Source organism: Stylophora pistillata, chromosome 2, assembly GCF_964205215.1.
Source record: "Stylophora pistillata chromosome 2, jaStyPist1.2, whole genome shotgun sequence".
Classification (NCBI taxonomy): Eukaryota; Metazoa; Cnidaria; class Anthozoa; order Scleractinia; family Pocilloporidae; genus Stylophora; species Stylophora pistillata.
The window spans coordinates 16,941,938-16,966,867 of NC_142520.1; the positions used below are offsets into that span (position 1 = coordinate 16,941,938).

General features: G+C 39.7%; 2 protein-coding genes and 1 long non-coding RNA gene across 3 annotated transcripts; 2 read left to right on the forward strand and 1 right to left on the reverse strand.

Annotated features, from left to right (window-relative positions):
• Positions 1-8,632: 8,632 nt before the first annotated feature.
• On the reverse strand, positions 8,633-12,426 carry LOC148737428 (uncharacterized). Its single transcript, XR_015996474.1, has 3 exons — positions 11,260-12,426; positions 10,842-10,913; positions 8,633-10,278 (listed from the first exon to the last, which is right to left on the reverse strand). It is a non-coding gene; the product is annotated as an uncharacterized LOC148737428 (long non-coding RNA).
• Positions 12,427-19,143: 6,717 nt separating this feature from the next.
• Positions 19,144-21,871, forward strand: LOC148737429 (uncharacterized). The gene is made up of 3 exons (XM_088749298.1): positions 19,144-19,327; positions 19,609-20,175; positions 20,727-21,871. The coding sequence occupies exons 1-3, from the start codon at positions 19,144-19,146 to the stop codon at positions 21,869-21,871; spliced, it is 1,896 nt and encodes a 631-aa protein (XP_088605424.1).
• Positions 21,872-22,161: 290 nt separating this feature from the next.
• LOC148737430 (uncharacterized) lies at positions 22,162-23,705 on the forward strand. Its single transcript, XM_088749299.1, has 2 exons — positions 22,162-22,679; positions 22,919-23,705. The coding sequence occupies exons 1-2, from the start codon at positions 22,162-22,164 to the stop codon at positions 23,703-23,705; spliced, it is 1,305 nt and encodes a 434-aa protein (XP_088605425.1).
• Positions 23,706-24,930: the final 1,225 nt, after the last annotated feature.

Genomic DNA, 24,930 nt, shown 5'->3' on the forward strand with positions numbered 1-24,930 from the left:
GAAACAAAACAAACTTCAATGGAAAACATGACGGTGGGACAACTGGACACAAACCTGCGTAGGTTCTATGCCGAGGCGAGGAACAAGTCCGGGGAGTCCTATAGCAAATCCTCTCTCTTTGGTTTCAGGCACTCTATTGAGAGATACCTGAATGCACCACCCCTAAGCAGAGGGCTCAAACTGAGTTCAGATCCTCGATTTAAACGATTAAATGAAATGATAAACGCTCAGATAGTCCGTTTGAAGAGCCAGGGCAAGGAAAATGTCACCCACAAGCCAGCCATAGAGAGCGAAGACTTGATGAAGTTGAGAGCATCGCCAGCCATTGCACTGAGTAATCCACTCACCCTCCTCCTCAATGTAGTGTTTCACGTTATTTTATTCTTTTGCCGGAGAGGAAGAGAAGGTCAGAGGCAGCTGAAGAAAACGAGCTTCAAGTTTGAAGTTGATGCGTCGGGAAGATTTGTCACAATGGCGCTGATAAAGCGACAGAAAACGATCCCGGAGGAGTGACTGATGTATCCAGCAACGACAAATTGTCAAGAATGTTTGAAACACCTGAAGAGAACGACGGATACAAAGCTTTGAAGTTTTACATGGCCTAACTCAATCCTCAGTGCGATGCTTTCTTTCAGTATCCGAGAAAGAATTCTAAGTGGAACTATGACGATAAAGTCTGGTTCGACGCCCGACCAATTGGTGGCAACAAACTCGACGACATGATGAAAAGCATCAGTGACGAAGCAAAACTCTCCAAAATGTACACCAACCACAGCGTCAGAGCCACCGCAATCACCTTACGGTCGAATGCTGGTGTAGAGAACCGCCACATAATGGCAATTTCTGGTCACCGTAGCGAACAGAGTGTTTTACATTGCAACACGCAGCCCTCGACATCACAGCTCTGTACCTGCAGCGAAGTCCTTTCGAAAGGCTTGACCTCTGACAGATCCGAGTCTCTTGCCACTGTAACCGCCATAAACATACAGAAAGAAGTGCAGGAAAACGGCCTCGTTGTGTTCACTACAACTGAGAAAACCACAAGCGGCTTCGGATCTTTCTTTAACAACTGCACCGTTCAAAATGTCCACATCACTCTTGGATCAAATTTTAGCCACACTCGTGGACATTTACTGTTATACTGTTCTCAGCGTTTACTTAGACCGTTTTGCAATGGTCTATTCTCGGCAATCGATATACTTTTAGAAGCATTTTGACTTACGTTAACTCTTCTCTTGCGCGAAGTGTTCGTTTTCTCAGAGAAACAGAAAATGTGGCGTGTTGTAAATTAACCAATTAAACCGCAAAGTTTCTTCTCTGTCGTTAGGAGAATTTTATATTTAATCAGGAAATAATTGTTAAATAAAAGTTTCATTCTTGAGCTTGATTTCCTTTTTAAAAATAAAGAATTAAGTATTTAAACGCAGTAAAATAAAGCTCGAGCCTTAAACAGAAAACTTGAAATAAAAACTATTCCCTATTTTGCTTAATATTTCGGCTTACCGCGAACAATCAATTCTGATATTGTTGTCCGTTTTTCGTGTCAGATTTGATGCAAAATTCCACCGGCTATGTTCTAAAACAATTGGTTCATGCTTAAGCGTGCTCTATCGAGTTATGGAGCAGGCGGGAAGTTTGGAGAGTACTCAAGAAGCTAGAGTTACCCTCGGCTATCGCCTCGGGCAACTCTTACGCTTCTTTCGTGCTCTCCAGACTTCCCGCGTGCTCCATAACTCGATAGAGCACGCTAAAGCATGAACCAATTGACAATTAACCCACTTGATTAACCGCGTTGTTTTTTTCGTTGTTACGATTTTGAACATCATTATCATTATCATATATCGCTTATAGCCTCATGGGGAGGCGTCAATGAAGTAGTGTGTGGTATTACATTTTGGTATATAAACACTAATGAAATACTTGGCGAGCTTTCGCGCACCGTGAAAGTAACACGTTATCTTCACAAGTGAAAATATCACCGTTACTAAGGTTCCATAATAAATTGCACCTTTTGCAGCCAAAGCGAAATGGTCAGGTTTTTTCGTCAGTGTTTATATAATAAGTAGAAAAAATTCAGATGTCGAGGATCGTGTAATTCCTATCACTAACTTTCGTGAATTTCTGTGAAAGAGTCTAGATCAGTTAGCCCAGTTAGCCCAATGGATAGTGCACGTGACTATTGTGCGTTCAAAGTTATTACCTTTCTGAAGTTGTTAGAGTCCGTGAAAGATTTGTCCGGATTTGAAGCGTAAGTTTTGTTTTCAAAGCTTTGAAAACCATAACAATGAAAATATCCGTACCGCTTAGTAATGCGCTTGAATGATTTATTAAACATTGTCTATGGTCCTGAAAACGGATTAAGACTCGGGCGAGATCGGGCTCTCTTTCTGTTGTCGGTTAACAGTTAGAAGCGATGGAACCAAGTAAGGAAATCAACATAAACTTAAGGTCTTAAATGCTCGGAAAATATCTTTATCCTTCAGTTGCTCCAATGAAAGCGTAAGGAGCGATATAATCCTTATAAATATGAACCGCAGTACAGACAAGCATCAGTGAACTGAGGCGACAAACTGCTAACTAAAGGTAATTCAACTACACACGGAAAGATAATAGGGAGATTTTTTATATCCGGGTTGATGGTTTGGTCAATTAAGTGACAGCTTGAGGATAATCTTCATCATAACAAAGAATGGTATTATAAATCGAATTACGTATGATGCACGATCCTCGCAGTAGATAGCGCTATTTAAGCAATAGCGAAAATCAGATTAGTTAATTTTATAGCGTCATTAGAGACAATATATTCTATGGAGTCAATCATTAGCATTGTTGAGATAACGTGATTTCAACTGTATCAAATACCGCAGTTCCGACTATATGAACTTCGTATATTTCATTGTATCTTATAAATCGAATTGTTTTGCAACACATCTCTGAGTCGTTCGAATAACCGAACCTTACACTTTCTCTTGAGACTTTACTTTTATGCCAAATGCTGATACATTAAATTAAGAGAAAAAAGTTTACATCCTTAAGCCGAAGTTAATTTTATAGCGTCATTAGAGAAAATATTTTTTATGGAGTCAATCATTAGCATTGTTGAGATAACGTGATTTCAACTGTGCGTTTCCGTTTGCTAAACTAACTCAAGAAATCATTGTTTTAGAATTAAGGACAGGTTTGAATTACTGGGTAAAAGAATAGCACATAGAATCGTATTCTGCATAAATGCAAGCGAGAAGCTGGTGAATACGATGACCTATAGTCAGTACTGTTTAGATTTCTTAAACCGGCGTTGTAGGTATTCATTTGATGTATGCCTACTGGGCAGAATTAGGTTTTCTCTGTTGGATCGTACTCATTTACGAGCTCAAAGGAGGCTTATATTGTTGAAAAGATATGACTGGTACTCCTCAAAGACACGAAAGAAAGCAAAACGCTGCAAAAGAAAATTCACAAGAGACTAGGAATGGTGTTGCAGAGGAAGAAATCATTTCGCCAGGAGTCAGAGTTGGTATATCATAGTGAAAACACCTTCTGTCCCATTCTGAACTACCAGACTGGCCTTGCGGAAGTTAATTTTCATCCAGTTTCCACAAACCACCGATGCATGTTTTAGATACTGCTTTAAGAGTATCTTTAAACTTCACAGTGAAACGGGTAATAAATATTTGGACTCATTTGATTGGTTTTATTGTGTTTGTGTGTATTACATCGTACATGCTTGTGCGACCCGTCACTGTCGCTAATCCATTCCCTGGAGACTGGCACGAGAAACTTGTCTTTAGCTGCTTCATTGTCGGCGCAATCTTGTGTTTGGGAGTTTCCTGGATTTTTCACACTGTTTACTGCCATTCTGGCAAAGACGGTTCCCAAGATCATTTTTCGAAGGTAAGCTTGCCTGTATTTCTGTAACTTAACATATCATATTTTTCCACGCTGAGGAATGGTGCAGTCACTCGGAGGCTTGAACTGGGTTCATTCGTAAATCTTGTCTTAATGGAGTCTCGATTATATCCGCGTTTCTTTAATAACACGAACGTTAAAGAAGATGAGCGAAAAAAAAGAGCCAGCGTGCAATAAAGTTAGTATAATAACTGTTACATTATTCAACCACTCATTCGGCTCGGTCAGTCAGTCAGTCAGTCAATCTCCATCTGATAGCAGTTAGTCAGTCATTCAATCAGTTAACAGATCGGTCAAACAAAATCTCGTTTTCAGTCGGTCGGTGAGTCAGTCAGTAACATAGTCAGTCAGTCAGTCAGTCAACCAGTCGGTCAGTCAGTCAGTCAATCAGTCAGTCAGCCAGTTTGTCAGTCAGTCAGTCGGTCAATCAGTCCGTCAGTCAGTCAACCAGTCGGTCAATCAATCAGTCAGTGAGTAAGCCAGTCAGTCAGTCTTAAAGTCAGTCAGCCCTTCAGTCAGTAAGCAAGTCATTTACTCAGCTTTTCAACCAAGTGATCATTCAGCAGGCTACATAGTCAACCCGCTGTTTGACCGGTCTACAAATCAGTTGTTAGTTAGTTACCCTGTCCAGCTAGTGCGCCATTTCCTCCCTTAGTTTCTACGAGAAAGTCTAAGATGATGTACTTACGAAATTACATACATACATACATTTTATTGAACACATCTCCGTCTGGGGCTTTTTAGTGAACAATTACATAATTGACATACTTGGTACTATACATACAAAACTAACTAATAACCCGTTATATACAACATAAATTACTTATAACTTAAAAATAGAATGCTTCTTTAAATAAAGAGTCATTCAGGAGATACCTTTTCAAAGCTCTCTTAAAAGAAGCTGGGTTTTCATATATTTTCAATCTTGGGTCAAGTTTATTCTAGATGGCTACGCTTCTATAATAAAAGATCCTCTGACCTCTTGTAGTTTTAAAAAGGGGAATGTTAAGTTGTTGAAAGTTCCTTGTTATACGCCCAGATACGCTGCCTCTATTTACCAGCTCGGATGTCAAATATTCAGGCGCTTGGCCCGTTATACATTTAAATGATAAGGTAGCATCACGATAGTACAGGATTGTTTTTACCGGTAGCCAGCGTAGATTCCTTAATGTGGAAGAAATATGATCATACTTCTTTACATTGCAAATGATGCGGTCGGCAAAGTTTTGAAGATATTGTAGCTTATGAACATTACAAGCTGATGTGGACAACCATACTGACGAACAGTAGTACATCTTACTAATATCAACTGCGTTAATTATAGTTTCAAGCAGATCTTTGTTAAAAGCGAATCTAATACGGCTTAGTTGGGATACTTTCGACATACAGGATGAGACAGTCGCAGAGATATGATTGTCAAAGGATAGTGTGGGATCGAAACTGACACCAAGGTCTCTGACTGTTTGAGCTGGAATGATTTCCTTTCCAAGCAGGGAAAATTTAAAGTCTGGTACTTTGAGATATTCTTCGACTGCCAAGGACCATCAGTTTAGTCCTCTCAGCATTAAGCATTAAGCAATTGTCGAAACACCAATGGCGTATCCGTTGCAGATCAGAGTTCACTCTTTCTATAGCTTGAGTAGAATCATTCGCACTAAAGGATAATAGAAGCTTTGTGTCATCCACATAGCACTCAGTTGAACAATCCTGACAGATGTTTGGCTAATGATAAATGATAATGCTCCTAGTACACTCCCTTGCGGTACACCACTGACCACTGGTAATCTTTCAGATAATACAGAGTTGATGCGGACTGCTTGTCTTCTTTGAGAAAGACAGCATTCGACCATTGAAGTGCAGAAGATGATAAACCAATGTCCTTTAGTTTCTTTAGAAGAATCACGTGGTTGATAGTGTCAAAGGCTTTACTTATATCAAGATATACAATTGCAGTGATTTTTTTCTGGTCGATAGCGCGAGGAATAAAATCAGTAGTAGAGATCAGTGCTGTTTCAGTTGAATACCATCTTTTGTTGCCCCTTTGTTTCGCTGATATTCTTTGATTAGTTGTTAAATATGAAGACAGCTGATTAATTTTAATGCCGCTCTTTCGCATATCTTAGAGAGTATTGGGAGCCGCGGTATTGGTCTATAGTTGTTAGCTTCTTCGTGATCTCCATTCTTGAGAATTGGCTAAACTTCGGAAATTTTCCAAGAAGCTGGAAAAACACCACTTTCAAGAGAGGCAATAATGATGGAGGTGACACAAGGAGCGATGGTCTGCGGCAAACTCTCCTTAATTACACGATATGGTACTTTGTCAATTCCTGGAGCTTTGTTGTTAGGTATTGAATTAACAATGTCTATAACCTGAGAGCATTCCACCGAGGTAAAGAGAACTGTTCTGAAGTTGGATAGTTTCTCGGAATGAAGGTGTCCGGAGCGGGCGCGTAATTAAATTTGTCAGCGAGAAGTTGATTTTTTTCTATCGTAGATTTCACAACCGAGCTAAAGAACCTGTTAAATTCGTTTGCTACGGTTTGATCATCTGTAGTAAGACTCTTGACATTCATGGGCTGTTTTGGAATACATGACCTGATTGTTTTCCAAATGCTTCTAGTGTTGTTGGAATTCTGTCTTATTTGTTTTTCAACGAATTCCCTCCGTCCGAACCGTATTTGTGCGAGCCGTATATAAATTCGTTTGATCAAATGTTGATGTGCTTTGTTCCATTTGATTTTCAAAGCTCCATTACGCAGGGATGTAGTTTGGCCCTCTATGAACTAGTTATCGCTTGATCTCTTTTGATAACTTCCCAAAAAGTAAACGATCTGTACACGAATTATTTAAATAATATTTTGCTTTCCTTATTGGTATGATCTGATTTTTAAAGATTAATTGCGAGATGTTTGCGAAGAGGTGTAGGGTGGAGGAAAGACCCAGAATGTTAGGACATGACTTGGTGCCCATGGCTCTCACATGGGTATAGGGGAATCCTTGTTTACAATATTTGCCTTATTAGCATAAGCAATTCAGTTTCTGATGGAGCTAAAAATAAATCAGTTCTGAATATCGAAAGGTCAAAGTACGATTAACTCGGCCAATGAATACGAGCCTGATGCATTGAATATTTTTTGTGCAACACGGGCTTAAAAACTCAAAATTTTACATAGAATGTATGAGCTTATTAGCGCTTTTGCCACCCAGAAATTTTGCAGTTTTTGATGGACTATTTCTCCTTGAATATTACACCCAAAGAGCTAAAAATTTCACCATGTATTAAGGTTTTCTAGCTCTTTAGCTGCCTGAAGTCAATTTATATCTAACATGCTTCCTTCTTTACACAAAGCCGTATGCAAATGAGCAAAAATGTAGACAATGACGTCAGCATGAATCCACTATACAGAAGTCTCGCGCAAGGTTTCTCCTGTGGCAATCATGTGGCTGCAAGGAATTTTTGCTCCGTATTCCGTGTTCATGCACATTTCCTTGTCATCTTTAGCAAGCGCGGTAGCCCTGATTCTGATCGTTAAGTGAAGAGGTGCGCTTGTAATATTCCGTCAAAAGAGGGAATTTTTGGGAAAAAAATTATCACGATATAAAAGAAATCGGCAAAATTCAAGTAAATAAACCATGCCGTAACACCTAAACCGTTTAAGTTTTTCCGGCCATCAAAGGAGGCAATCTGGTAGTGCTTATGGGATCGTTTGCGCGTCAGTCAAAATGGCGCCTAATCATGAACGTACGCGCTGTGACAGCCAGACACTGATAATCTCGGCTATTACAGCCCTTAAGTATCTTCTGACACTTCACTTTTTGAAGCTGCTTTGCGTCGAAAGCAGCGAGTGGGATAGTGTCTACGAAGTCCTTCCAAAAGAACGTGAAGCGTACACGAGGGGTTACTTGGCGCTTCGCTCGCTTGTTAGGAAAAATTCAGCTTGTGTTGATGCGGGAAGCAGACAGCTTACGATCACAAGTAAGGCTCTTAACATGTATTTTAACCACACTTCAAGTAACATACGCAGCAATGGTAAAGTGTTGTTTTCTAAAGGTATATGTCTCTTGACATCACAGCAAAAGGTGCCAAAGATCGATCAATGCGTTACTTCTTTTGTGAACGCGCTCTAGTGCCTCTATCTTTTGCATTTGAAAGAAAGCCCCATGCGATTAAAACGATTAAGTAGACGTTACTTAAGATGAGAGATTTAACTTTACTCGCTAGGACTTTCAGAGTGCAAGTTAACTTCGTGTGAAGCAATAGTAACCCAATCAAGAAATTCAAGGGTGCGACATCTATTCATGGCGACCACCAATTAATCTTATATACGGCATGGCTTTAAAAACTTTTAATGTTTGCACCTTTTTACTCGTGTTCAATTGACCTGAATTTACAGTGAATGGTTTGAACCAGGAAATAGCAGTCAGTGGCTTAGGACATTTGAAATAAGAGTCAACTGGCTCTTCCTTTCACCCAAATCTTTAAGGGGTTGGTTGCCATCACCCAGAACAGTCTATCCCAGAGCCACCGTTATTCAGATGATAACACTTCATACTTTTATTATGCAACTGTCCAAAACTGTTATTTTGGATTTACTGTCTAGAACCTTGTCTGGCTCTTTGAGCACATTTGAGTCTCCACAAAATGACCATGGTAAGGTTTCCATGGATTAAAAATTACTAAGAATAGGAAGTTTGGGATTAGGAGGAAAACAACAAAAAAGACACCTTTTGATCAAACTGTGATATTCTTACTTTATTAAAACACAGGAATCTTTTGTAATTAATTGAATTGAAGGGAAACACACACCACAACATTTTAACTCAGCAAGAATGAAATTTTAACTTAAACAGAACTTAGGTGCTAATTACCTTTAAAGAATTGGAAACAGTATTGAAAGATTTACAAGTAATGACTCAAAAAGTGTCAAATTGATGAAAAACACAGAAGTGAATTTGAGACAACTCAAACGTTCCACCTTTTTCCTAAATAGGAACCTTAACTCAGCCTCAAATCAATGCCTGCCTGCCTGCCTGCCCACCAAAACTCCAGCCAAACACTTACGCACCATCTCCAAACACCATAACAACCACCCTATTCCTCTTTACCCAAGTTAAAACCCTCACCCTAGCCTGTAACCCTCCCTGTCTCTAACCCAAACCCATTTAATCCCAACCCATCCCAACATTTTACCTTCCCAACCTGCCATGATCCTTTTCAGTTATAGCCGCATTTGTAAACCCCCGCCCACAATACTAGCTCTCCCTCCGTCCCAATCTGTTTCTTAGTCCTTACCATCACCACCACTCCACCACCCATACCTTCCACCCAAAACATTTGAGTTATCTCAAACCTACTTTGCTTTGACATCAGTCTGTTATATGGGAACAACATTCTAAATTTCCTCCTGAATGTCTGACAACCTCTAAATTGGTGTAATATGATATGATATATTCAAATATAAAGTTCTTTACTTAATATATGCTTTTTTGGATCTAACTACATGCAGAATTGCTACAGAAGTCATTTATTAAACCTTTTCAGCAGTTTTTAGAGTTGAATTAATCTATATAACATGTTGATTGAGAAATCTGAACTTTAACCCCAGCTAAGTACTTCAAGAAAATTGTAATGTGCTATGACTTGAATCATTTCCCCCCCCCCAAAAAAAACCTTGTTAATTTTGGATTTTATCCCCTGACCTGAAACACTCAGATTTCTCTTTAGAAGTAATTAGTGGATTAAAAGGTTAGTTGTTAGATTTTAAGCTTTAAAGAATATTATGGAGAGCTCAGAATGTTCCAAGTGCAAAATGCCCAAATTTTGGAAATGTCATGTTTTAATTTCCAACACCCCTGATTTTAATTCAAGTCTAAGCATGTTTTCTTGGACACAAAAAATTATTTTACACCAAGTTAAAGTTTTTGATAGTTGTTGATTGTCATTCAGCTAGGTGAAATGTGTGTTACATTGTACAACATATTGAGAGCATCTAATTAGTTCTTGCAGTATCAATTTTGGATAAAAAATTTTGGCAAGGAAGCTTTTGGTTTTTATTCAAATTCTCCTGGTCAGTGCCTTTGGAAATTTCAAGAAAAAAGTATGGAGAATATGCACACTAATCTTAAGGTGTAAGAGGGGATTGCACCATGGCTGGACATGTAAACCCAAAAAAAACCCGCATGGGGAAGAAATGGGGACCATGTTCCCCAAACCTGTGCTATGGTGATTAAAACTTTGGGGTTTGAAGGTTGCTTAACAGTGTTTTACCCTAAAATGTTTTACTACTGTAATTACACAGCCTTTGTTTGTTAGTGTCCTTTATAAAAATGCCTTATCTTCTTCTTAGTCACCAGTAGTTACATTTGTAGAGGCTGAAAAGATAAAAATAAAACAGCAGATAATTTTAATAATGTTGTAAAGACAGTAGTGTTAGTTAAGTGCTAAATTTTTGTGACCTATTTTGAATTATTTAATTGGAATGTTAATTTTGCCAACAATCAAAATTTTCACACACAGTTATATCTTTTAATGTACATTTGCTGCTTGGGTTGATGTACTGTATTGAGAGCATCTGCAGATTCTTTGAATTCAAAGTGGAAGAACACCCTAACACTCTGTGAAGTGTATGCCAATGATAACAATACCTCAAGGTACTGTGCCAAAACTCTTTTAAATGTTAAAATCACATTATCTAATTTTTTCGTTAAAAATAACGTAGCAGCAGTGTAAGGAATATATGATTTGTTTTGTTTGAAGACGTAGATTTTTGTTAAAGGATGTTACAAGAGATTTGAAAGTTTAAGTCCTAAGCAATGAATCTGTATGATTGCTGGATACTTTCTCTGAAATTATTTTGTCTTATGAATAGTGATTGTCTCTTCCTTGTTCTTGTAGTGCAACTTACATCCTAAAAATTCAAAGAGAAAGGACCAACCTTTAAGTTTTTTTTTCCAGCATGAGGCTTTTTAGCTGCTAAGGACTGTTTGCTCATGACTGGTCTGATAGGCTGTCAAATGGGTATGACCAGAACAAGAATTATATGCCATTTTGGGATTTGTGCAGTCTCTATATATTTTAAGAGTGTGATAAGTTTTCTTTTAAGTTCCTTTGCCTAACAACTTCTATCTGACAAGTTTGGGTACTCTCATTACCTGTTTGCTGGATATTGTAGTGATATTATTTGGGAGAGTTATATGTTGATAATTTCCTTGAGGTTCAATGCTGACCTGGATAGGATCTATGAATTCCTTCTGGTTGATTTTGGTGCTTTCAAATGATCAGATTTCCTGGAAACTATTTAAAGCCTTCAGGCTGTTCTGCATACTGTATTTGTGACAGTTAAGCTTACTTACCTTTTGAATTGGCTGAGAATGAGTGTCTGAGCTGGAAAAATAATAAGAATTTGTTTGTTTGTTTGTCTGTAGTCTGAATTCCTTTTCCTATTATTAATCTAGTTGTTTGCCCTGGAAATAAGACTTCAAGCTCCCAATATAAAAATGTTACCAAGACTAACCTTGTTTTGATGAGAAATAGACAGAAATAAGAGGCATAAGTAGCACTCACCTTTTTTACTGTTAAAAAAATGTTTGAGAACATACTGCATGGTTAGTAATATGATGAGTTAAAGAATATATAAGAGGTATTATTGATACTCAACTTTTTTGCTGTTAAAAAAAATGTTTGAGAACATACTGATTAGGAACATGATGGGTTATAGACTGATACAAGAAGTATTATTGATACTCACCTTATTTGCTGTTTAAAAAAATATTTGAGAACATACTGATTAGGAACATGATGGGTTATAGACTGATATAAGAAGTATTATTGATACTCACCTTATTTGCTGTTTAAAAAATGTTTGAGAACATACTGATTAGGAACATGATGGGTTATAGACTGATATAAGAAGTATTATTGATACTCACCTCATTTGCTGTTTAATAAGATGTTTGAGAACATACTGATTAGGAACATGATGGGTTAGAGACTGATATAAGAGGTATTATTGATACTCACCATTTTTGCTGTTTAAAAAAATGTTTGAGAACATACTGATTAGGAACATGATGGGTTATAGACTGATATAAGAAGTATTATTGATACTCACCTTATTTGCTGTTTAAAAAAATGTTTGAGAACATACTGATTAGGAACATGATGGGTTATAGACTGATATAAGAAGTATTATTGATACTCACCTTATTTGCTGTTTAATAAGATGTTTGAGAACATACTGATTTGGAACATGATGGGTTATTAAGACTGATATAAGAAGTATTATTGATACTCACCATTTTTGCTGTTTAAAAAAATGTTTGAGAACATACTGATTAGGAACATGGTGGGTTATAGACTGATGTAAGAAGTATTATTACACGACTCGGGCAGTCAGAGGGCCAATAACTAAAATCAACCAATCAAAATGCTCTATTGCCAGTCAATATTCTCTAAGTATTGGACCGGGCACTGTCCCGAATGGTCCTGAATGATGCCGCACTTGTGTCCCTTTGAACTTCAGTCTTATAATAAATCTCGTATCAACCAAGCTTGCTCAGGACTGTACTGGAAGAATATCGGCCCACAAGCTTTTTTGTACGGACCTCGCTGCACTCGGTCCATACTGTCAAGATCTCAGGCTGATATTCTCCCAGTACGGCCCTCGCACTTGGTTAATAAGATATATTTATTGATACTCACCTTATTTGATGTTTAAAAAAATGTTTGAGAACATACTGATTAGGAACATGATGGGTTATAGACTGATATAAGAAGAATTATTGATACTCACCTTTAATGCTATTAAAAAAAATGTTTGAGAACATACTGACTAATAACTTGATGATTATCCACTGATATCTGCATGTACATGTAGGAGGCATTAGTAGCACTCACCTTTTTGCTGTTTGAAGAAATGTTTGTTGACATGGTGATAAATAACAAGTAAAATGATGTATGTATTTGTAAGAGAATGATGGTGCAACCAAAATAGGCTAGTACACTTATCTTGTCCTGAAAAAAAAAATGCAATAAATTAAGTGTCAGCCCCAAATAATAGCACTTACCTTGTTCCTGAAAAAATTTAGTTGTTAGTAACTATGACTTTCTAAGAAAGTGACACACAGAGAGACAGTCTTTTTTTATTTTTTTTTTCTATGAACATCGTTCTTAAGTTTTCAAAGAATTTGCATGTGTATATTTTGGTGACACATTAATTTTTTGTTATGTTATGGAACCATCAATCTTCAGGTCTGCTCCAAAACATGGGCTCGGAGCTGCTAGAATTAAATCCCTGAAAAGTAAATAAATTAGTAATCTTGTAGTTGAAGTCTAAAGTTAGGTTTCTGAAGAAGAATGACAGACACACAGGTTGTTTTTCTCTACTTTTTGAAAATATTACAACCAGTTGCTCGTTAAATTCTTGCTAAGGGTGGGATGCACTTTAAATTTCCTAAATGAAAAATTAAGCATCTGCAGAAACCTCAAGTGTTCCTGTGTCAGTTAAATGTCAACACCCCGATTGGAACACTCAGGGTGTCCCAGATCAGGTTTAAGAGGTTGGCTAGTTAACGAGTAAGGGTCGTTATCAAGCTTTTAGACAGTAAATTTGATGCCAATTGATGTTGAAATCGAAAGACAGAATGATAGCCATAGTGAATTTCAAACCGAAAGCCGAACTCGGAATAGAATAAAACACACCCACCTGGTGACAACTTGGAGACCTTGCCCTACCTTTGTAAGGGTTGGTTGCTGCACACATCAGGCCTCTGTGATCCAATTTGTCAAGAGAAGAGTATTCTATTCCCCAACATTACGAAGACAGCTTGAAAGCTGAGTTTTTAAGACAATTGCTTTAATGTATGAACAAAAAGCAAATATTTTAACTGGGCCATTTCTTAAGACTAATATGAGGTTTCCTCTCCATTGTGACTCCTCATCTGCTCCATAATGTTAGTTGATGTGTTCTATTTTTGCCCAGAATTTGAACTGACAGCTGTTATGCTATCAAACAATTATACAAGTAGTTTATTGTCTGTCACCTAAGCTGGTGTGTGCAGTTCCCTATTTCCCACTAAATGAAGTCTTGTGTCCAAGTCTTGTTATTCTGCATTGGAGCTGATGTAGAGGTCTAAATTTTGCAGTTCTTGCCTCGTAGCTTTAACTGTTTTAGTCTTCCATAGAAGCTGTAAGGAGGGATAAAGGTAATGCAGTTCCCCTCCTAGTCTTAAGTCTTGTTGGTCTTCTAAAGGGGAGACGGAAGGACTTATTATACTAGTTCTTGCCTCTTGGGCTTAATTTTGTTGCCTTCCACTGGGGTTGAAGTGAAGGACTAGGTGGTGTTTGATGGACTTCGTATAGTTGCAGTTGATCCAGAGAAGGGACATGGTGTTTTAAGGGCTGTAGGCTGGTTTATTCTTGGTAGTAAGCAGCTGTAATGTTGTATTTCAAGTTAACCATTTTCTCTCTAGTTGCAAAGGGCCCAGTAAGATTAAAACTATGCAAAAGTTTAATAAGAGATTTCCTTCTACAGCATGCCAAGTGTACTTTAACTTTTTGCACGTGATTGACTAGTTGGATAATTTGTTTTTTTTTTTAAAGCTAACTGTTGATAACTTAGTCACTGAAATTTCTCTAGTGGCTTAATGCCCCCCCCCAAAAAAACCTTGAATTATTTTTTTAAAATGAGACCAATACTCTGTCAATTTATTCTGAAAAACTGCCTTTAAATGCTTTGTTAACTAACTTCTATAGTAATTTACCCCTTAAAGGTATTCAACTGTTTGAAATCTAAATTGTCTATTAGCAGGTAAAACGGTTACAAATATCTTCATGCTTTTGTTATTTTTTACCTGATTTTCCGTAGCCTTGTGTTGATGATCTCACTAAAAAGATCACCTGAAAATACCAAAGCATGCATGCTGTTATGTACACACACAAAGTTACAGTCAACTGCAACTTACCATCTGCAGAAAGAGCTTGAGATGAATAGAGTTCTCTTCTTCATATCTATCTTAACTGGTCCATGAGATCAGCTACAGCGTCATCTTTCTGGAATTAGTAACGGTTAGTAATATCTTTTATCGAAGTGGAAATGTTAGCTCCCGAAAATGAGCTAGTCTCTTAAAGTGGTTTCTCAAACAGAGCGAGGGTCATTGAACTGCCAAAAAGCACATTTGCCCCCGAAAATGGGCTTCTTCATGCTGCCCTAGAAGAAAAGTTGAGTGTAATTTTGCCTCCAAATGGGCCCAGAAATCCTGAAATAAAAGATGTTAGTAGCACTTACCTTCTTTCTGGAAAAAAATGTGGTATTAGTTAATGTTATGTTAATTGTACTTTGTAGCCAATTTATTTCAGAGTAAGACACAAAAACACAGAGTTTTGCGATTTTTTTATTTTTGAAAATGTTACATGAATCGTTTTATTATTTAATCGTCTAGGGTAGCTAGGATGCGCTTTCCTATATGAAAAATTTAGCATCTGTGGAAACCTCAAGTGTTCTTGTGTCAGCAAATGTTGACATCCCGATTAGAACATTAATGGTGTCCCAGATGGTAGCTAGCTAACGATTCAAGGTCGTTACCAAGCCTAGATACGGTAAATTGGATGCCAATATGTGTTGAAATCGAAGGCTGGAGTGATAGCCGAAGTGATTTTGAAGCTGAAAGCCGAACTCGGAATAAATAAAACCCACTCACCTGGTGACATCTGGCAGACCTTGCCCTACCTTTCTGTGGGTTGGTTGCTGTGCACATGAGGCTGGGATGTTGAGTGAGGAGTTGATTTTGCAAAATTTGGTGACAGCCTGTAAGCTGACTTGTCAAACAATTGGCTCAATGTATGATTCAAAAGCAAATATTAATAATGGGCCATTTCTTCAAACTATATTATGTTGTCTCCTCTCCACTGTGATTCCTTTTCTGCTCCATGATGTTGGTTGATGTGTTGTATTTTCGACATTAATTGGCCCGCAATTTGGACTGACAGCTATTATGCTGTCAAAATACAGCATACACTTAGCCTAGTTTATTTTCTCTGTGACCTAAGCTGGTGTGTGCAGTTCCCTATTTCCCACTAAATGAAGCCTTGACAAGCGGCTTCAACTGGAGTTAAACCCCTAAACATGATAGAAGTGGCAAATGAGCACATTTCCCAGTTGAATGGCCTAATTTATCCAGTTAAATATATAGTAACTAAATCGATGTCTGGTTGAACCTTTGGCCAAAATGGATTGCCGCAATAATTTTTACAATATAATTTGGTTGAAAATGCTTCACTAGATTGCAGTCTATAGAATTGCTGCTATCGGGTGAAACATTATAAAATTGGTATTTGAGGCGCTACTAAGCAGGGAGCTCCAGCGTGGAAGAGTGGATGTTGAAGTCCATGGTTGAAGAGCCATTGTAGTCCTGGAGGATATGTGCACAGTTGATGCAGTCGTGATGTAGAATCAAGGCCGAAATTGTCTAAAGAAGAATCTTAAGCCGAAACCTAAGCTAAGCCGAAAGTACCTGAAAAGGAACCCTATTAAAATTAAGGGAAGAAAAGAGGGAGGCCCAGCCAACCCCAGGGGACCCAACTAACTTAGCTAACTACATTAAGTTAAGCCGAATGAGAAGGTTCTAGACTTCTGTCTGAAATTTAAAATGAGGTTCAACCAGTGCTTTATATTATAGTCCCTCTCGTCCAACCCACAAGGAATTCTCTGACCTGTTGTGTTTGTCTTCCATCAGTGTCTTCTTACTGACTCATTCCCAGATGATCATCAGAGTGAATGCATGTAACAAGATGTAGCAGACATTGGAAAGAAGTGAAGAGAAACTCGATTTGTGGTCTCATCTTCCCAAACAGTCCAATTCCCCACATCTTTGTATTTTCTCCATCAGAATCAATCTGGAAGGAGTCAGCCTTGACTTGCTATGTGTTAGCTGGGAAGCAGTGGGAAAAGGAAAGGAGACTGGAACGGACTAGATCAGACTGGACGGGGGTGGACTGGAGTGGAGTGGAGTGGACAGTTGGAACTGGAAGTGGACCAGTTTGTGAGGATTGAGTCAGGAACCGCATGATATGGCCAGTAGTCAATGAGAGCTGAGAATTGATTAATGAATATATTGAGTTAGTGATATAAACTGTAGTACTGTTATATTTTGATTGCAAGAAATTGTTTGAACATTGGCAATGGGAGGGAGAGCATTAGAGAGAAATTCATGATTAGGGTAGTTTCTAAGGTTTTCTTTACACACTAAATAGAGCATGTCAATTTGTCACACAGGATAAGCAAGGAATGGTCTTTTTAGGAGTAAAAGTCACTCTGAAAACTTCAAGAATGTTGTGAATGTGAAAACTTACAGTTGTAAGGAATTCCTTGGGAATACTTTCATTGGGACACAAATGGAAACTTGACTGGGATCTTCAAAACTCCTTGTTATGCACAAGGGACCTTTGTCCTGAGAGGCTCTTTGTTCGAATACGAGGTTGTTGCAATGCTATAGTCTTCTACCCACCTTAAATGTGCTTGTCCAGTGTAGTTTCCTTGTGGCTGACTTTGGGATGTTGTGCTGATTGATCCCTTCATCACATGTGTCTGGCCTGTTGACTGTCTTCATCAGCAGCATTAATTTAGTTCTGACATAGTTACAGTTGCACTAGTGCACAGTCTTGCCTAAAGGCTTTCAGCACTTACTTGAATGGGTTTGAATCCCACTGAGACCAAAAGATCTTTAACTTTTTTTTGTTTTTGTTTTTATTGTTGCAACTGTTATGGGTTTGAATCCCACTAAAGTTTTGAGTGATACTCACCTCTGTTGATTTTAAGTCTTTCCTTTGTCGTTACAGCAAAGCATGTCTTGTATTAAATTGGATGATCTATTGTAAAGCTGTTAATCAGGCCTTGAAATCTTTTATATTTCTTTATTTGGTGGTTGTTCGGGCCCGGACCCTCAGTGGGAGGATATCACGCCCCCCAGTGAGACTGGACTTGTGATGACACCACCCTACTAAGGACATTTTTGTTTTGTTAGTATTATGGGATATAGGAACATGTGCTTTTCGCTTGAAGTTAGCAGTCTTTTCGTTGGATTAAAAGGAGTGATTTAAACCGTTGTCAAAAGTTGAAGTTATTTAGTAGTCTGAACAAAATATTATGGTCCTTCGGAGCCGGATCTGAGAAACCTTTGGGGAAGCAAAGCACTAAGCAGAAAAGTAAACATCGAGATAAACGATTACAGGATTGAATATGGCAGACAACTGTGCATCGTCAGAGGAGGAAATTGTGAGTGAAATGTCTCTTTCCCAAGTCAAAGCCGAGGTACAAAGGAGAGGCTTACCGGCAAAAGGAAAGAAAACAGCTCTCATGGCCCGACTTATCGTTGCTATAAAACAACAAGAATCTAATCCTCCATCTTTGCAAAACAAAAGTAAGGGATCGACTCATGTAGGCTCTAAACAGGCCTTGCTAGCTGACAACGTGCCTGCAGCATCAACTGGTGAACTTTTGTCGTCACAGTCTCCTAATCATCAGTTAAGTAATTTTCAGTAGTTAAGAAGGAAAGAAATGATCCTCAAGATGGACATTAATGCTGTGATACAAGTAATACTTGAGACAAGCAAAAGTCCCAGCAACAACGTCATAAGAATGGAAAATCGTGTTCAAAAGTTGAATGGTTACATGGAGAGTTGCAGTGAGGTAAGAGAGGAAATTATTGCTCTTATTTCTGATGATGAAGTAGCTGAAGAAGCTCAAAGGTGGATTGACTATCGAGTGATTGATAATTCTTTAGACATAGATCAAGAGTATACATCTATTCAGGAAGTTTCCAAGGTAGACGAACAAACTGTTTCGGGTTCAGCGGAGCACAAACAGTCACATTTAAAATTACCAAAACTTGAGTTACCCAAGTTTGATGGAGATGTTTTAAAATTTTTTGGGACCAAATCGAGGTTGCCATTCATGATAATGACAATGTGCCAGCTGTTCAAAAGTTCACCTATACCTGCGTTCAGTGCTTGAAGGGATTGCTTATCATACAATCGAAGGATTTGAAGTCACTAGTGCTAATTATCAGCATGCTGTTGATGCTCTGAAACATCGCTTTGGTAGGAAAAGAATAATTATTTCATCTCTAGTCAAGTCAATTGTCCAGCTACCAAGGTCAAACGAAGGAGTAGAGTCTTTGCGAGATCTCCATGATACTCTAAAGAATCGGATTAGAGCACTGGAGGCCCTAGGCGAAAAGCCAATGACCCATTCTTGTATCCTCCTTCCAATATTAGAAACCAAACTTCCACTTGAGTTATCCGAGAAATGGGAATTAGAACTAACTGACACCAAGGAGGAAAGTGTTGATCTTGAACTTTTCTTCAAGTTCCTGAATAAACAAGTGATTTCCACGGAGGCCGGAAAAAGGAATGCTAGTATGATTGGTGAGAATGTTGGGACAGCTAGAGGAAGTGGGGGACGAGACAGGATGGAGCTGGGGCAAGGAACACCCGGGAGAAAGTGTTTTCAGCAGCCGCTCTACTAGCAAGTGAGACAAATCGGAGAAGTTATGCAGCTTGCCATGTGTGTAAGGAGCAGGGACATGAAATCTTTAAATGTCCAGAGCTTGAGCGAAAGTCAGTTGACAAACGTTGGCAGTTAGTAAGGGAGAGCCGGCTGTGTTTTAACTGTTTAAAGCCTGCAAATACTTTCCACTATTCTTTAGTCTGCCGCCAACCCAAGTGCAAAGTTGAAGAATGTGGCGGGCGTCATCACAATATACTTCATGGTGACTGGGATCCTAGCATGGAAGAAAAGGGACATACAACGTTAAGTGGATTCGTGGCTTCGTACAACTCCAAGATGCAACAAACCTTATTACAGACTGGGACAGCCATGCTGGTTTCAGACGATTTCCAGAGAGCACCTGTAAGGGTTTTGTTTTACTCAGGAAGCCAGAGGTCTTATATCACCAAGAACGCTGTGGAATCATTTGCCCTTGATGGACCTTCTGAAGTCCTTAGTGTATCCATGTTAGGGGGAGAAACCAGTCAAACGAAAAGAATGAAGAAAGTCAGGCTCTCACCTGCCTCTGTTCAAGAAAACGTTTCAACGCCAGTTAGCATGGAGGCCCTCACCATTGACAAGATCTGCACACCACTAGAACCAGTGGAGATCAGGCTAGAGGATTATCTCCATCTGCGGAACTTGATACTTGCCGACTCGTACCCTCGTGGACCAGTTAACGTCGATATGTTGATAGGGGCAGACTTTTACTTTCCATTTATGAGTGGTAAATGCAATAAAGGGGAAATCACTCATGCTCCCACTGCAGTAGAGTCAACACTTGGATGGATTTAGGAGGACCCATTGAGGGTCTTCCTTCCAAGAACACTCAATCCATGCTGTCTACCGTGTGCACTGATCCAGTTACAGACATTCTTAAGCAGTTTTGGGAGCTGGAATCTTTTGGAATTGTAGATAAAAGGAATACACCCATGTCCTTAGAGGAAGAAGAGTCTGTTAGACAGTTCAACTAGGGACTGAAGTTTGATGGTGAGCGTTATGAAGTACTGCTGTTATGGAAAAGCGATGCTCTGCCATTCAAGTCAAACTACCTCCAGGCAGCCAAGAGACTTGAGAGTGTCGAAAGACAGCTTAGAAGAAACCCAGCGAAAGCCAATGCTTACAGAGATACCATCAACCAATACGTAGATAAGGGATTTGCTGTAGAAGTAAAGGAAGCTGTTGATGATAACGAGAAGGTCAGGTATTTACCTCATCACGCAGTCTTTTGAGAGGACAAGAAAACTACAAAATGCCATGTTGTTTTTGATGCTTCAGCATATGACGAGCATGAGGTATCTCTCAATGACTGTATTCTGTCAGGGCCAGCACTTCAACCTAACCTGGTATCAGTATTACTTCGATTCCGAGCACGTAGGATTGCACTTATGGCTAATGTTGAAAAGATGTTCCTCCAGATCAAGGTTGACGAACGAGACCAGGACGCTCTACGATATCTTTGGAGGGGTCTACAAAGTGATAAACCACCGGGAGTGTACAAGCTGCAAAGGTTGGCATTTGGTGTTAATTGTAGTCCATTCCTGGCCATTGCCACAGTTCAAAGCCATGCGAAGAAATGCAGTGAAGAGTTCCCTGATGCATCAAGGAAAGTCCTGTCGAACGTGTACATGGATGACTGCCTTAGTGGTGCTGATGATGTTGAAGATACAGTGAAGTTACAGCAGTCCTTAAGTGCGATGATGGAGCGAGGTGGATTTAATCTGACAAAGTGGGCCAGTAATTCGGAGAAGGTCCTTAGCCACATTGCAGAGCAAGATCAGGCACAGTCCAGTGCTGTTGATTTCAATGCAAGGGAACCACTGAAGGCACTGGGAATATGTTGGAGTACACTAACTGACTGCTTCCTCTTTAACGTGCCACCAAGTACGCTGGCCGTTCGTGACCCTGAAACGAAGAGAAGTCTGTTGAGCATTGCGTCGAGGGTTTTTGACCCTATGGGACTAATCACACCATTTACAATCAGAGCGAAAATGTTGTTCCAAGAACTATGGCAGAAGGGTTTACAGTGGGAGGACCAGTTAGGTGAGGATATTGCTAAGCAGTGGAGGTTGTGGAAATCGGAACTTTCACAGTTAAGTTGTATCACCATTCCCCGCTATTTCATAGAAAACATTGGATCAAGTTCTAGAATAGAGCTCCATGGCTTCAGTGATGCTTTACCTAAGGCATACGGTGCGGCAGTCTATATCAAGTGCTTGGATGAAACCGGCCATGCGTCAACACATCTTGTCATGTCCAAATCAAGGGTGGCTCCCGCAAAGGCTGTATCGTTACCGAGGTTAGAGTTACTTGCAGCTGTTGTTAACGCAAGATTGCTGAAGTTTGTTGTAGAATCCCTAACGTTAACACTCAAAGTAGAGCAGGTAGTGTGCTGGACTGACAGCACGGTAACTCTTCAGTAGATCAGAGGTGCAAGTAGCCACTGGAAGACATTTGTAGCAAACCGCGTTGCTGAGATTCAGTCTACATGGGACCCCCACAATTGGAAACATTGTTCATGGGAGGACAATCCTGCTGTCTTACACGTGGAGTGCCCGTAAAGGTCTAAGCTGATAGCAAGTTCTGATGGAGTGGACCGTGCTGGTTATCTTCTCAATGCCTGCCCGAACAACGAGAGTCGCCAAACGAATTGACCGAGTCTGTGGAGAAAGAAAGAAAACAAAGGGTGACAAGAACATGCGCGTTGTTTACTATGGAACCAGTAATTGATCCAACTCGATATGAGCAATGGCTGACGCTAATCCAGGTAACAGCATTTGTTCTTCGAGGTGTTCGAGCTTTTAAGTCAGGAATAAGTGCAGGTTCCAAAGAGCTGTCAGCCGAGGAGCTGCAAGATGCCAAGTTGAGGTGGTACCGGGAGATACAACAAGAGGTGTACCAAGCAGAGTCTGAAAGGCTGGAGGAGGACCTTCCTTTACCAAACACCAGTGCTATATTAAAATTGGACCCTTATTACGATAAGAGAGATCGCTTGCTGCGGGTAGGAGGTAGATTACAGCACTCAGACTTGCCAGAGGGTACCAAACATCCAATAATCTTACCACATAGGCATGTAGTAGTTGAGAAAATCATACAAAGTGTGCACAAGGAGTTACTTCATGCTAGACCTGAGGGCAATCTTTTGGTTCTACAACAAGAGATCTGGCTCACCAAGGGACGTCGTGAAGTAAAAGAATCCTGGAAAAGTGTATTGTTTGTCGACGTCAACGAGTTGGTCCATGTTCACAGAAAATGGCGCCATTGCCATCAGAGAGGGTGTCATTGTCTCCAGCCTTCACTCACGTTGGTGTAGACTTTGCAGGGCCATTGTTCATGCGAGGGAGTGCCTCCCCAGAAAAGGCTTACATATGCATCTTTACTTGTGCCTCCTCCCGCATGACCCATCTAGAGCTTACGGGTGACTTGTCCACTTAAGAGTTCTTTCTGGCATTTCTTTGTATGATCAGTAGACGAGGGCTCTGTAGAACCATCTGGTCTGACAATGCGAAGACGTTCAAATGCGCTGACCATGAGATCCAACAGTTGTTCACACAAGGGTCATCTGACAATAAAGGATTGTGGGACAGGATAGATCAGGAAGAGCTCCAGACCAAATTGACCTCCAAGGGAATCAAGTGGAAGTTCATCGTCGAGCGCTCTCCTTGGCATGGTGGCTGGTGGGAAAGGCTGGTGCTTTCAGTGAAGGAACCTCTTCGCAAGATCTTGGGCAAAGCGCTGTTGTCCTATCAAGAGTTGACCACCATCCTTGCCAGGATTGAAGCCGTTATTAACTCGAGACCGCTCACCACAGTAGGTGACGACATAAGAGATCTAACGCCTATAACACCAGCTCATCTTGCTATTGGAAGATCCCTGTTTAGCTTACCTGACTTCGTAGACGAACTTTCAGCAAACAAAAGCACAACGAGGCAGCGATATCTGTACCAGCAGAAGCTTATTAACCATTTCTGGCAACGGTGGCGGGGAGAGTACTTGCATCAGTTATCCGTCAGAAAGAAGTGGGTGAATGAACAACCAGCCCTCAAGATTGGAGATGTAATGCTGATTTCTGAAGACAAGGTGTCGAGAGGAAAGTGGCCGATGGGAAGAGTTGAAAGACTGCTTCCTGGAAAAGACGGCTTGATTCGTATGGTGAAAATCAGCATGGCTATGCTTGGAACTACATGTCAGTACTTTGTAATTAGCGCTTATAGAGAGAATAATTACGTTGGGATATGTAGTAGCTGGTTTAAGTAGTCCAGTGGTCAGTGCGCCGGACTCTAGGTCAGATGGCCCGGGTTCAAGTCCTGGCTGGGGCTTGACGTTGTGTCCTTAAGCAAGACGCTTCACTCACATTGCTTCGTCTTCTCGGATAGGACGTAAAGCCGGAGGTCCCGTCTCCTGCACCTATCAATTAGTTAATTTCGGCAAGGGACGTTAAAGAACCCACATCACGAGATTACTGTGATGTGGTCTGGCCTGTTTACTGGGAAGGGGGGGAGGGGGCATCTGTAAAAATTTCTCCTTTATTAATTGTAAACTGCCGCCGGCAGTCTGGAAAAGTCCCCCGCACAGTGTTGTAAAGCGTATTAGAGCATTTACATGGAAATGCGCTATAGAAATTGATCTATATTATTATTATTAATGATTGCCGAAAACTTTGTTGGAGCTTTTTTGATGACTCACTACGAAACCTGATGCAGATCTTCATTGTTATGTGTGCAAATTTGAATTGCAGATCTTTAGCTCATAGCGATAAAACATGTAAGCACTTTGAAGAAAGTGCTGGGGATGTACATGTACATCGTGTAAGGTAGTTTTCTACAGCTCACTATACTTATCTAGAAGCTAATTTATCTCTTTTTAATTCTGATGAGTGACCAGGACAGAATTTTCCTTACATTATCAACACAAAATCAAGCAGACAGGTGATGAGGAATAAAGAAACATATCAACCAGGGAATTATTAGTTGATCCAAAACCAAATTCTCCAAGCTAACATCATAAAAACTGTCAGACAGTGAAGAGTATTATTCCACGAAACCTTGGCAGTGAGAGTGTTATCGGTCTGCAATAATTTCTGTCAGCAGTTGCCCCCTTGAAAGCGAGCTGCACATATGAGAATGTAAAAGAAAGCTTTTAAACAATGGGATAGTATTCCATACTGGCAAAGATTTAGTTGGCTGTAATAAAGAGAGAAATGACAGAGATGAAATCAATATTTATAGAACAACAGGATAGAGTCTATTTCAGTAAGATAGCGGTCATTAAGGAAGATAACTACAGACCCTAGCAACCTTGTTAGAGAAAGAATTTCAGGTAGGGATATAACAAGTAGAGGTAAAACACAATAGGGTCCATAGATTTTCCTTGTAATACTTTGGCAGCATTCTTTTTTGTAGGAGCCAATTGAAACCACTGGACATTCCAGCTTTTGCTTCTTAGCTTCAAGTCTTGTCTTCTCGTCTTCTCAAGGAGCTGA